General features: G+C 40.6%; 1 protein-coding gene across 4 annotated transcripts in view; it reads left to right on the top strand.

Annotated features, from left to right (window-relative positions):
• Positions 1–14787, top strand: part of LOC102110477 (fatty acyl-CoA reductase 1-like) — a 119995-nt gene that overhangs the window by 47451 nt on the left and 57757 nt on the right. For all 4 annotated transcript variants that reach the window (XM_005532687.3, XM_088055493.1, XM_088055491.1 and 1 more), the window contains one exon: positions 11029–11254. In XM_005532687.3, the coding sequence (XP_005532744.1) occupies positions 11066–11254 (189 nt within the window). In that variant the 5' untranslated portion in view covers positions 11029–11065. The remainder of the gene's footprint in view (positions 1–11028; positions 11255–14787) is intronic.

Below are 14787 nucleotides of genomic sequence, written 5' to 3'. Positions count from 1 at the left end.
CCTTTTCTACTTGATCCATGCTGCAGATTGCCAGGATATCTCCCAGGAGTAGTTTGGCTTCGTGTGTTTAGAGATCTCAGAACTGCTTGAAGTTTGAGGCTGCTGTGGGTAATCCTGGGCATATCATGGTGAGATCTCCTGGTAGAAGCTGAACGGAACGTCCTCCACAAGCACACTGTCTGAGAAACTAATCATGGAGTCCTACAAATTCTCCTCTTTGCTGCTCCCTTGTTTTCTAATTTTATTTTTTAAAGGTACATTTTGCAATCGCATCTCCAAGACATGTTCACCTTGTCCATTCTCAGTGGGTTTCCTTCAGTTTTCCACTTTGATCAAACAGTGCCTTAGTCTGTCTTTACTCTGAAAATCCTAGGAGCTACCTTGGAGCTTTCCATTAATACTTGGCTTGCTTTCATATGGCCAGTGAAGGTTCTGGCTTAGTTGGGATGCTTCTGTATTCCCTGTCAGAATTTCCAGAAAAGAAGGACTGCATGCTGTGTTTGAGATCCCAATGAAAAATAAAACTTGCAAACTCTTAGGATAATGTTTGCTGTTGAAAGGGCTGAGGTGAAGCCAGTAGTCTCTCTGTGTGCGTCATCTCTTAAGCTTTCATTCTCTGGCCTTGAGCTATCCCACACCCTCAGGAGGAGCAACAGGGATCAGCTGTGCATGTTGCTCCATGTTTCTCTTGCTTAGAAGCCCTAGATCAAGGGTTAAAGAGATTGGGAGTGCATCCAGACAGGGCCAGTCCGACAAAGCAGTGGGAAGAGTCTACCCAGAGTGGTGAGGTGTAATGGGAGGCAGAAATATGTGGAATCTGGGAAGTGCCTTGTGTCTCACTGGTGCATATCTTAAGAACTTGTACACTTTTATAATTTTTCTACATTATACATATAAAGTTTAATTTTTTACTGCTGCTTTTTCCTCACCCTCTCTCCAGAAGCCTACAAGGCCTATAACAGTGTTTCCATTGCCCCTCCCCAACGCTCCAACTCTGGACCCATGTCGGAGGAAGCAGCCTCTTGGATTTTCCTAGATTGACTGTGGTTTCTTGCTTTTCTGAAGGGGGAGCAAGGTGTTTGTCAGTCCATCACATCTGCACAGTGACAAGGCAACAAGCAGGCTGGACCTGCCTCAGGTCTGCTGCTGGAGCTGTTGTCGTCTCTGCACCTTGTAACGCCTTGTTATTCCAATGCCAAAGACTCCAACAGCAAATCTGTCAGTGATTCTGATTCCAGTAGTGCCAGAATTGTCTTCAACAAAACAGAGGATGCAGGGAATTACTGGAGAGCTGGTCACAGGTGCTGATTTCCCAGCTTGCTGCAGAATAAGCCAGCTAGCAGTGTGCAGTAACCAGTGTAAAATTCCCTGTGGACTTCATGGAATTAAATAAGCTTTGGTCATGCTTCTTCCCTGCTCCTGAAGGGTTCAGTCCTTCTCTGGCCAGAACAACTTTGCCAGGTGCCATCAAATGCTCCAGGCCTGAAAGATAGAGATGTGGGGAAAATAAAAAAAATACATGGTTTTTGTTTGTATTTGGCCTGAAGTTTGAGTCTATGATGAGGAAAAAGGCAAAGCTGTGGTCTTTCAATTGATAATGTTATCTTTTAGGTTTCAATTTAAAAAAACTCAACCTGTGGGTATCTTAAATCTTGGGGTTTGAGAATTTGTGTCAATATATATGCTTTGCTATTAAATTAATAGTCTGTATAGTCTCTCACATTCATCTGGTCATCCTTTTAAGACTCTTCTTGATGGGAAATATTACAAGTATTTTCATCTTTCAGCTCCAACCAAGACAATTGTAGGGTTCTAGACTGCACTACTTAATGAAACCCCAATATAAAACTACTCAGACTGCTGAGCTTGACTTCCTATTGGAAAGAAAAATAATTGCAGTTACTTAATTAACCTTAAATCTTTGTATGAACACAGTAGATAATTTTTTCCACTCTTAGATCTGAGATCTAAAGTGTGAAATGTCATTTTATCTTGCTGTCACAGGACTGCTGAATTTCTTAGTGCAGTCACCACAGCTGCTGTATTATCTGAACTCATCAAGATATTTCCCTGACAACATGTCAAGAGCTTCTCAGGTGATAAGTGGTTTCCTCTGTCTTATAAGGAAGGTATGAACAAATTCAGATGTCATGGAGGGATAGAGGAAAAGGAATATTTGCCCTGTTACAACTTAAAAAAATTCGCAGTGTGAGGTATTCTGTAGCCACTGCCATCATGGTCTTGATGACCCAAAAATGGATGAGACTCGAGCTAAAAAGCAGTTTACAACCTTTAAAATGGTTTTCTATGGATGTACTGCAGGACTACACACATATTCCTAAAGAAAAGACTCCAGTGAAAGCCTTTTTGCTCTGGGGAATCCAGACAAACAGAATGGGGGGACTCTGTGGCCATCAGAAATTGGGAATGGGAAGTACATGTGTGTATATTTGAATCCCTACAGCTGTCTTGCTTTTCTTCAGCTTGTGTTATTCAGCCAATTGTTAATTATTTTGAAGCTTAATACAGACAAAAATACACATTTATAGTGATAAATCTGCACAGGAATACAAAGCTACTTGTATTTTCGATTTACATCTTCCACTGGGCATAGCTGTAGGAAAATTGTTGTAAAGATAGGTAGCGTGGCTTAGATAATTGTTTTTAAAAGTGTGGTCATTAGGAAGGTCATCATTTTGACCATGTTCCTGTACACTGTCCTCAGTTTCTTTTCTTGTTGTTTTCTGCAGGTTTTCTTATGAGAGCACAGAAATTCAGTTTCATTTGATTTCATTAAGACTTTGGAGCATCATGCTTAGGTATTTACCTGACAGGAGTGCTGGAGGAAGTAACAGTAGAAAAAAGGAAGGCAGTCTCTCCATCATTCCATGATATAAATTTATTTGATAATGATCAATGATATTGATTTACTTGGATCAGTATTGCTGTTGACTCTAAATCTTGAGTGAAGACCATTCTTCGTGTCATGACAGTGCCTTTGTGAAGAATGTGGTTGCTGTAATCACATAAGTATTTGCACTGCTGCTGTCAAACCACCATTTCCAATTGTTACAGAAATGTAGGCAGTTTTTAGGCACCCTGTTCTTATTTGGGCCACTATGGGATAGTTTTCCCTGAGTGTTGGAATGTGGAAATTGCTGGGGAGGTAGCAATCCTCCTGTCATTCAGAGCAGCTGTGCTAGCTGAACTTCTGCAAAAGTGGGCCTTGAAAAAAGACCAAAACACTTCAGCCACTGGTTACTCTCAAATTGTACGTGAGTATTCTTAAACTGGCTCAGCCACAGAATCATCTAGGTTGAAAAAGAGCTTAAAGATCCTTAGGGGGAGAGACTGGAGGGTGTTGGTGGCTGCAGAGCTCAACGTGGCTCTGCATGTGTGAGTGGGCAGTGACCCCACCCCTGTGCTGGGCTGAGCCCCCAGTGTGGGCAGCAGGGGAGAGGAGTGGGGGATTCTGCCCCTCTGTCCTGCTCAGGTGAGACCCTCCTACCCCACCCTGCAGAGCTGCCTCCAGCCCTGGGATCCCAGCACAGGAAGGACAGGGATCTGCTGGGGCCAGTCCAGAACAGGCACCAAGGGGATCAGAGAGATGGAGCAGCTCTGATGGGAGGAAAGGCTGAGGGAATTTGGATTGTGCAGCCTGGAGAAGAGAAGGCTCTGGCGTGACCTTAAAGATGCTTTTCAGTATGTGAAGGGGGCCTGTAAGATGCCTAGAGAGGGACTTTTCATATGGATAGATAGTGACAAGGGTAAATGGCCTTAGGCTGACAAGAGAGTAGGTTTAGATTGTATATTAGGAAGAAATTGTTCCTTGTGAGCATCCTGAGGTCCTGGGAGAGATTGCCCAGAGCAGCTGTGGCTGCCCCATCCCTGGAAGTGTTCCAGACCAGATTGGACAGGGCTCTGAGCAAGCTGGGATAGTGGAAGGTGTCCCTGCCAATGGCAGAGGGCTGGAATGAGATGATCTGTAAGGTGCCTTCCAACCCAGACCATTCTGTGGTTCTGTGCTTCTGACATTGCCAAGTCCACAACTTAACCATGTCCCCAAGTGCCACTTCTACACATCTTTGAATACCTCCAGGCTTGGTGACTCCCCCGCTTCCCCAGAGAGCCTATTCCAATGCTTGATAACCATTTCAGGGAATAAAAAAAACAAAATTACAAATGTTATAAATGCTTGTGCTGCTCTTTTCAATGGGGGACAAAGATGAGTAGAGGAAAAGGACAGAAAGTCTTTGTTAATAATTATCTGCTGGATGCTAATAAGAAGTTATCAACTGAGATGTCTAAAATAAATGTGCCAGCCAAGGCTGTTATCCCACAGAGTTAACTCTTGACTTCATTGAGACATCCCTTGTCAGTGATGGGATGCTGAGTGATTGGTGTGCAGTGGGTGTGGAAGGGGTTTTGACTTAGGGTTTTGGGAGAGGACTGATAGTTGTAAAGATCCTAGGAGAAACAGCAATATGAAAATGGCTGTGAAGTGTGAATTGAGGGAATGGTAAGGGGAAGGATTACCTGCAGAAAAGCTCTGATGTAGGATGTCTGCATTTAATTATGGTAAGGCAAAACAAAAATTCCCTTTTAGTCCTGATCTATGCTTTGATCCCATTACCTGCTCAGTGGCTTTGCAACAACTAGCTTTAAAAAAAAAAAAGAGTGGATACATATACTGGACTATGTGATGCAGAAAGAAGCCTACAGAAGCTGCACCTTTGAAGTTTCTGATAGCTGCTGTTCTTACCAGGTGGATAATTAAACAGGGTTGAGGCAGAATACATTGGTATTTGAGCTACTGAGAAATACTTCTTTAAGATCCTACATGACACACATAGGTATGTCATCTCAGCTCTAAAATGTTTACAGGCTTGTTTTCCTTAATTTTGGAGAGAAAACATAGTGAGACTGAGCAAGATTAACAGGTTTCACTAAAAAATCAAGAGGCTCCTCCTGTATTGTATTGCATCAGTGGTCCTTCTGTTTCCTTCTTTTTTCTCTATTTCTTCTTGGTGGCCAAACAGTTTATAATGCAAGGGAGAGTCAGAACATCTGTGAAGCTGAGTAGGTGATGATTAAGTAATCCGGAAGTTCCAGCTTTTTCCCACATCTGTCCTGGGGGCAGGTCTTTGGCCAAGCAGCCACAGTTCCCAGAGGTTTCTGTGTCTGCCTGCCTGTAATGTAGAGTTCAGCAGTTTGCAGGATCCAGCTGTGCATGCTGCTTGTTGTCTCCAGCTCTTAATTATGCTGTCACACTTCCCTGTCTCTTTAGATTTAACTGCTATAAATTAAAATGAATTGCAAAACTGGTGTGGTTTTTCAAGGCATGAAGGGTTTCTGGGAGCAATGAGTTTCTCCTTGCATGTTGCTACTTGGGGATGGTGTTATGGATTTGAATTGCTACTGTTGGCAAACAAAAAATGATTTGAAATGTATTAGCTGGAGAAAAGTGATTTAACCTTCAGTCTTCTAACAACAACATTCATATTTGGTGTAAATTGCTTGGAGCGAAATCTCTTTCGCAAAGAGGATTATCATCAGGAGTTCAGTCTGGCTGTAAATGTGCCCATCTTTGAATCACAGGATTTTATTTCTTTATGCTGCATTAGCTTGTATAGTGCCTGTACAAAGGATTGGTTATGACCTTCCTTTTAACTCTGTAGCTAAATGAGAGGAGCTTTATCTTTGTTGTTGCTGTTAGGTGTCATTAAATAACTGTGGAAGTTCAACAAACCATAAGGAACTTTCAATTTTTTCTGTAGAACAGCCATTTTATCATCCTCTTTGCTTCATTTTCTGTCATCTGTAAAATCTCCCTGACTTCACAGACTACACAAATCTTTCTGTGCCTAAAGACCTTTGGAAATGTGTTATGTAACTTCAGTGCCTCTGTGCTGGTACTTTCTGCTTGTTTGTGTCAGCAGCGCTGTTGCCACAAATGGTGTTCAGTGTTGAAATACAGCCATTTTCTGCTCTGATTCATGATTGCTTATTACTGAAAATGCAGGAATTATTTTAAATCCGAAGGCTCAAATCTAAGATAATTCATGTTAATTCTCGTTGAAACGTTGGTCATTGCAGTGGAACGTCCCTGGTTGTGAGTTTGGCCCAGAAAATGAAATCAAAGAAGCTGAATGACCTTCTCATGGTGTTACTGAGGAGCGAGGAGTCAAGTCAGTATGATGTAAAACAAGTCACTATTTCAGTTATTTCTAGCATGCATGGTTTGTGTTTTCTGATGATTAAACAAGCAATAAAGGCTTCAGGCAAAAAGCACGTATTAGAAATAATTGCTTTTATGTGTTATAATTACTTGTCTACTTTAGAGAGGCTCTGTAATGCATCCTGGGACAAAATGTAAAAGAGAAAATAATTATATGAAGATGTATTGTTCAGGCATCCCCAATGTTCAGCCCATTTTAAACTCATAAAATAATTAATAGACTGAAGAAGTAAAATGATGAGACAGAAATAGTCTGTGACCACTTTATATTGCTTTTTCTGACCTCAGCTGTACAAGTTCTCTGAAGAAACAGGAATTTTTCTTTCTCTGTATGTTCCAGGTTAATTGTAACTCTTCCAGAATCCTGATTAAAGAAAACTGTCTTACGTATGATTGGATATTTTCACCCAAGACTAAATATTTTCAGAAAGTGGCCAAGAATTACTTTGTCTTAAAGGACTCTTGCTCTCTGTAGCTTTGTTTCAAAAACTATTGCTTGTCATTAAGTGTAATTTTGGTTGAAGCCGGTTCATTGCGTTTAATATGATTTCTGGAAGACTCATCTGAACAGGCTGACCCCCTTGTTTATGGAAATTACATCCCTGCATAAAGTTGTATAAGAAAGAGCTTATCAAAACTAGTCTAAGAAAATCCCAGAGAGACCATTTATAGGCATATGGTCCTTTGCTCTTGTGCAAAACTAATTTTTTTTTTTCCATTTTATACAGCTGAGTTGAAAAGACAAATATCTCAACAGATAAGCTTCTGAAATGGCTGCTCTCTTGTTTGAATAGGGCAGTGCTCCAAACCATACTGAAATAATCACCTCTTCCAGTCTACCTCCATTGCTCATCCTCCCTTTTCCTGTCCTTCCTTGACACCCTGCAGTCATGAGGCTGCCGTGGGCAGTGGCAGCATTCAAGTCCACATTTCCCTTTCCACCACTCTGGTTCTGATAGAGGCCATCTCTCTGCATTACACCGTTGCAATCTGGCATCACCAAAGTATGTGAAAGATGAGGACAGTGGAGTAGTTGTTCTGTTAAATACCAGTCCAGTCATACCTGCTCTCGGTGTGGGGTAAGTTCTCCTGTGCTATTCAGCTGAGGATACAAGGGTTGTCTTTTGCAGGAGGGAAGTACTAGGTTGGTAAGATTAGGATTCCCACTTTTCCCTTTGCTTGTCCTTTGGCACAGGGTCGTGGCTTTGTAACACAGTGCTGTAGCTCGTCCTTTCTGTTTGATCCAGAGGAGACTGTGAGAGGCTGCAGTACCCTCAGAGCAGCTTGTGCACTTGTGTCTGCAGAGATGCTCAGTGGGATTCCTGGCTCGTGGTTTTTTCATGTTCTGGCTGAAGTCAGTATCAGGGAGATCTGTGCTGCTGCAAAGATGCTGCACTCGGTATTTCAGGTGGCATCAGTGATTACTTTCCTGCTCAGTTAGTGTCTAAAACATCAGGGTTGCCTGTATATAGTCACTTGAACTGGGCTTCAGGAAGGCCTTGCATGGGCTTCTCTCCACAATTCAGTGGCTTTCTCACCTCCAGTCAGATTTGGAAGAGCAAGGAACTTCAGCCTATGAAATGGTCTTTATCCTTCTCTGCCTCCCTAAGGGTCACCTCACTGCAACTATTGACCATAGTTCAAATATTTCTATCAGGTGCTTAATTCTTTGTAGTTTAATTGACTGGAAAATAGTCAGTGCTCAGTGTTGACTATTTGTTCCTTAAAATTAAAGGCTAAGTATAACCTTCTCCAGGAAACAATTTGAGTGTAAAAAGCCAAAAAGGCATGCATATAGTTCTCCCTGGTTTGAAGTAGACCTCCAAAGGGTCAAGTCAGCAGGCATTACTTTGGCCATACCTTTTGACCTCAGAAATCCTCTGGTTCCTTAAAATCTCCATACATTCTTCAGTGCTTTCTTTACAAAGGCCAAGCAAAATCAGTAAAAACAGAGAAGAATCCATCATACTCTTAAAAATATAAAAAAACAAAGATAGTTGTACAAAACTAAAATTTCAAGACTAACTTGAAAGGAAAGCATCTTAGCAATCCTGAATATAAACTGGAATCTGCCTTTGAATGTGGAATGCAATAAAAGCCTCTCTAAATTTGTTTGAACAGTGGAGATTCAGAAATCTGTCTTAACATTCCAAATTGCAGCATTCTGCTTTTTGTGTTACGATTTCAAAACATGACTTTGTTTGCATGCGTTAAACAAATTCACAGATTTTCTTTCCTGATAATTAGCATGTCATCGGATGAGTACAAGATTTTAATAATTTCTTCTGAATCTCACTTAGAAAATAGAAAAATAAGTGTGCTGCAAAGAGACACGAATCTGCTTCCATAGCAGGCAAACACCATCTCATTCTTTGTGGCTTTCTATTGTGGATGAGGCCCTGAACAACTGGATCCAACTCTGAAATTGTCCCTATGAACTTTATATATATATATATTGGACTGCTTTATTAGGGAAAACAGAAAGGATGGGATTTTTCTTCCCTTTTCATTTAATCCTAGGAGGATAAGCCAGTAATCAAGAGTAACAGCAGACTGCCTTGAAAGTTTGATTTTTCAGTGGCTGCATTTGGTACTTCCATTTTCATCAGACCAGAATGGCTTGGGAGATTAAATTTTTGGGGTTTTTTGGAATAATTCAAAATGGTGTCAGACTAGATGGAGAAGAACTCTCAGTTACGTGCATGTAGTCCTTGTCAGAAACACTTAATGAAACATGGCTGCATGGTTAATTATAGGGACACTTCAAAGTAGTGTGATTTATTTACTTTACTATTCTAGCCAGCATTGAACATCTGGCCAAAACAAATGAAGCCCTTTTTAGATAACTGAAGCAGGGAACCCAAATGAAACAGCATAATAAATTGATGTCCACATGTAGAAGCCTTTCACGGCTATTTGTTCAGCTCTTAAGGCAAAGCAGCAATGCTTAGTGATGCAGGCTGGAAATGCTCTCTACTCCTGAAGTGTGGGAAGGAGAGTAACTCCTCTGGTAATCTAGTTTGTGGCGCAAAGTACTCTACAAATGTACCATTGTTTGTGCAGATATGATCTTCTGCATACGAATTCAAAGCAAGTATCCAGTGGCTGGAAGTGGTCCTTATATTTTATCTTTTTGTTTCCTGCGGGAAACAAAACCTTTTTGTTCAGTGGGATTGGTATGGTCTCTAGTGTCTAAGGACTTCTCTCCTCCATCTTTCTACATAGCAGGGCATGTGTCATGCCAAATTTCTGAGGTCTTTTATCTTCATCTGGCTAAACTACTTCTGGCCCTACACACCTTTCACATGCTTCCAGGCTCTGCAAGTTCCTGTCTTCCAGTATGAGTCAGTTTTTCCAAACTGGAACAAGATGGGATATTTTGTTATAAATAAGTTAATTATCCATTAGTTTTAACCTGTTGGTTTAACTTCCCAAGTGGCCAGCTCTTTAATAAGAACAGGTTTTTAATAAGCTTAGATGAGCCTTCTGCATTCACCCAAGTTATAATCTAGATGACATCTGAAGATAGGCTAATAACCAAATTCACTGAGCTAGAATACCCACAGCTATTAGCTTATAAAATAGTGTCCCTGAGAGGTTATTCTGCTTGACCCACTTTCCACACTGGATTCTACACCTGGATGTATTGTGGATAAAGAAATCTGTGGGTTTTCATTTGTTTGATGCTGAGTACTGTGGTCCCAGGCAGCACTGGGAAAGAACAGAAATATTTTGTTAGGCTTGACTCCCTAGTTGGTGTCTCTGAAGCCTCTGCTGGAGGAAGAGTAGTTTTTCTGGGATAATTGAAGATCATGGCTCTGGTTCTTGAATACATGATTGACAGTATCCTACTATTCTTGTTTCTTTTTGTTTCAAATTCAGTAGGCTTTTTTCAAAGCACTTACTGATATTTTTCATGAGCCTTTTCCTTGCAGTTTGTGTTTTGTGCTTGCTGTGGTCTGCCCCACTGCAAAGATGATTGTTTTGCTTCTGTTTGGCTAACAAGGGAAAGAGGGACTTTTTTAAGGGGATTCAGTTCAGCCTTGTTTGCATTTAATCAACTTAAGAGTTTGAATTAGGATGGCTGGGCACATTCGGGCCTGAAACCATTACGTCTAATTCAAATATTTAACTGGGACACATCATGTGGGAGCCTGGTCTGTGTCAGTGGATCTGCAAAGGGGAGCCTAACATGTCTACACTCCTGAGAGTGAACTGGAATGAATTCTGGCCATAACAGCTCATAAAGGGTGGTGACCTGCATATGGTGTTGCAGTTGTGCAGAGCAATGTCACTGCACTGTATCTTCCTTGAAGAAGAGCTTTCTTCATGGTGTTATTCCAAGCTAAGGCAACAGGAAAAGACTGAGCATGTAGAAGAGTGATGGCTGACAAGGAATGCCATAGGCACAGTGGAATTGAAGTGGAAAACACAGCAGTGTTTGTGAGGAAATCTCATTCTCCTTGGTATTGTAAAGATAGCTGCGTATCTTCATGGCTGCCACTTCACAGTAGCAGATAAACACTGTTCAGCACTGCAGTGAGCGTGTTGGGAGCCTTGGACAGCACGAGCTGTGTTTGACCTCTGTGTACAGCTGTGGTGTCATGTGGAAGATAAGGCTGCACTTGATTTTTTTAAGCTTCTCAGATTTTTGTGGTTTATTTTCACAATGAAGACTTTTTTTTAAAATAATTTTTAAAATTGCCAATGACTGAACTAATTTGAGTTGATGTAGGTGACTAAAAAAGTTACCCCAAAGCCTTTAAAGCTTTCTTTCTGCATCTTCTCAGGTACCTGCTGCAGGAAGGGAGAGAACAAGAAAGCACCATGTCTTCAGTCTCAGCTTATTACAATGGAAAGACTGTACTTATCACAGGAGCTACAGGTTTCATGGGCAAAGTACTGGTGGAAAAACTTCTGCGCTCCAGCCCTGAAGTGAAAGCAGTTTATATTCTTGTCAGGCCAAAGGCTGGACAGTCAATGCAAGAGAGAGTGGCCAACATGTTGAAATGTAAGGTAAGTTCATATGATTTATTCTGGATTCCAATCTGAAATCTGTTTAGCTGGGTGAAGCAAAGGACTGCTGTTCTACTCAGTTCATGAAGATCAAAATGCTGACTTCTGCTGTAACAGCTGTGTCTTTTTGCCATGTCTAAGACAAACAGCCAAAGAATTGTACATGAACAAACCTGTATATGTTTGATATTGATGGGTGCCACAGCATTTTACACTGTAACAATGTAATCTTTTTACTTCCCTCTCTGCATGACTTCCGCCCACGTGTCTTGATCCTGTTTCATTTGCCCTCCCAGTGAGGAAATCTCTAGTGGCAAGAAGGATGTCAAAGCCCTTTCTCTTTGCTGTTTTTAATGTAAACATTTGTAAGGAGACACTGACTTGGCCTGAGGCTCTCAAGATTCTCCATATCTTAAGCCAGTGGTGAGGTTGTGAACTTGCTCAGACTCCTCCAGCTATGATAAATGCTACAGTTCAAGCTCATGCCTAATGCTAGTGTGAATTTGTACGTAACTGATGTGAAATGAGAGGAAGGGACAAATCTGGCCCTAGCAGGCAAGGAATTACTTGGAATTAATCTGAGAAATGTCAGCATATCTTTATGGAGTATTGGTCTAAAAGTTTGAACAAGATTTGACTGGAAGAATCCTTCTCCTCCTGCAGAAGTTAGAGGTAAAATAGGTGATTTTGAGGTAAGTAGGTCTGGCAGAAAACGTGTTTTTTCCCTTTTAATGTTTTGAGGCATTAAGCTAGGAAAATCTTATGTATGTCCAAGAACAGACTTTGTTTAGTTTTGTGTGTTTATAATGGAGGGTAGATTATTTTCATATTCAGGAAAATTTTTGAGTGATATGAAAAGAAACAATCAAATTGGTTGATTTTTGCAAGTCTGTTATAGAATGATTTAGGTTGGAAAAGACCCACAAGGTCTTTGAGTCCCACCCTTAATCTCACACTGCCAAGTCCAAGACCCTCAGTTTTCATCACAGTGGATAATGCTTTTTGTCACCAACTAACAAAATCCCGAATGGGGTGTGTTTTTGCCTTTTGTGTTTTAAAACACAGGAAATTATAAACCTAGGTATTTATCAAGCCTTCTGTAAACTCTGTTTGCATTTTATGTATAAATACTACTGGTTTATCTCTTCAGTTGGGCAGCACAGCTTGGAGGTGTTGTTAGCTCTAGGTGAGGTTCCCTTATAGCTGTTTTATTGTTACAGCTGTATTAGATGTACCCATTTTTCTTCCTAGCATGAGTCAGCAGTTTTAGACATGCCAACAGCAAACAGGACCTGATAACCTCTCCTTGAACCTTAGGCACCCTGCTCCAACTTGTTTCAAATGAACAAAAGAAGAAGGCAGAGCTCTAAGTTAGGCTGCTGCAGTCTTGGGAAGAAAAAAAACTCCCACAAGTCATCCGGTCCTCTCAAAGAAGAAGGTGTCTTTCTGATGCTGATAATTTTAAAATTACTCAAAAATCCCTGCCTAAGGCACCTCGAAGGTGTTTGCTGTGTACAAATGCTTATACCCTTGGAGATTTTTTTTTTCTGGAAATGAAGCTGTTAATTCCACTAGATGTTAATTTAATGACAGATGAGGAGGCCAGGAAGCATTATTCATAACATTTTTGCAGATCTTTTCTAGTTGATCACAATCTAGAGACTGCCCTTTCATTTACAGTTGTGGTTTGCATCCTCCAGTTTGGGAAACCCCTGAGGTATTTAACAAATAAAAATGCAGCAAAAGTTCATTCCAAATCTTGAGACAACATTTGCATTTGAAATTTCTGATCATAATCTCTGATGAGATACATTGGAGTAAGCACAGGAAACTTCAGAATAAAATCCTTTCTCTTATTTATGCGTGTTCTTTATGTGTACCTTTATAATTTATAAACCCTAATAAAAAATTCCTTTTCCTCACAAACTACTGATTTAATGCAAAATAGTATTTGTATCTGGGTTTAGGAGAACATACTTTATTTCTTCTTTCATATCCTACCTTATGTAATCTTCTCTACTGACCCGTGACACATTCACTTTGCAAGTAACTCTTCTTTTGCATTTAGCTTTGACCTAATATTGTCCTCTTCATTTTCTTGATTGCACATCCAGAAAGGAAGTATTCCAGGAACGAAAGGAACAGAGAAATGCAGGCTGCCAACTTCTAAATATTCTAAACAAAGAGATAAAATGAGTATTTGAGATAAAGTAAGATCAAAGTGAAGCACACAGGTTAGAATTAGTTGCATAATATTTAGGTTTTTCAGGTAAGGTCCTCTGAGGACTCCTGATTTTGGTAGTGCTTAGAAATATTTTAAAATATTTCATTTAGAATTTTCATCCCTTTTGATATATCTTTGTGAAATTTATTGGCTTTTATCTGTCTACAGGGTTTTAGACACTGAGGTGTCACACTTGTGCACTGTCCACAGTGTGCACATGTGAATATGCTGGGAGATGACTCTGGTTAAATAGAAGAGCAGCTGTGGGTTACAAAAGGGTGATACAGTGTCAACGGGCAAAATAACTTAGTTTGTGCTTTTCAACAGTTGGTTACTTGGAATATTTCAGCTTCTGAATCCAACATGGAAGGTAAAATACAGAAAATAGTTTGGTCATAAATCAGAATTCTCTGACTTCTGTAGCTGAGTATGCATTGATATTTAATATAAGGCTGTTTTCCTTAGGTCTAGTAAAATTAATTTTACATGCAGGTGCATTAAAGCATTAATATTCAATGTATAATGAACAGACACTCAATTATCTCAGCATCAAATCCAAAACAAGCATGGTGACCTTGCCTATTTATGAAATGAGGTGTTCTATTTTCCAGCAGCAAGTCCCTAAGGGAATCAAACTATTACCCTGTGCTTAATGAAATACCACATTTGCCTTGCACAGAGCACAGCTGCTTCACAAAAAAAAAAATATTTCAGTATTGGATGCTGCCTGGATGTGTTTGGAGATGTGGATCATGAGGCAAAGCTTGACAGGGCTGTATAATCTTTAGTTGTTGGGAGATGTGTGTTTATCAGGGGTAGGGAATTGTTTCAAGGAGCATTTTTTTGCTGTCTGATCCCTCTGTGCACAGAAATAGGCAGGAATGCTTGGAAGGGTTGTCTTGGATTCCTTGGAGAGCAGTTACTGGGCTAATGCTGAGTCACTGGTGGTAGCTTTCCTGTTGTCCCTGGGAGAGCAGAGCATTTTCCATGCCCTGCATGCAGTGAACCAAGGCCTTGCTGCTGCCAGGCTGTTTCTCAGATATGTTTGTTCAGTGTTCCTAATTAAGAAGATCAGACAAAGTGGGGAATGGAAAAGGCTCTTATTAATGTCTCTGATAATTCAGAGAGAAAATAGGGAGGCTGTGAAAGAGGCTGCTGAAAAGGGGGAATTGGGTGTGACTGTGAAATGCTGCTGCTTTTTACTGTTGTCCAACCACAGTTAACCCTTCTAGTTACAGCAGATGCTACAGACAGACCTTCTCTTCCATGCAAAGCTTTGTCTAGAGCTGCACATTGAGATGGGCAATGC

Source organism: Pseudopodoces humilis, chromosome 5 (assembly GCF_049639895.1).
Source record: "Pseudopodoces humilis isolate 2021_Gansu_Grassland_sample_001 chromosome 5, ASM4963989v1, whole genome shotgun sequence".
Lineage (NCBI taxonomy): Eukaryota > Metazoa > Chordata > Aves > Passeriformes > Paridae > Pseudopodoces > Pseudopodoces humilis.
The sequence above is the reverse complement of the archived record's forward strand: the minus strand, read 5'-3'. Positions and strand labels throughout refer to the sequence as shown.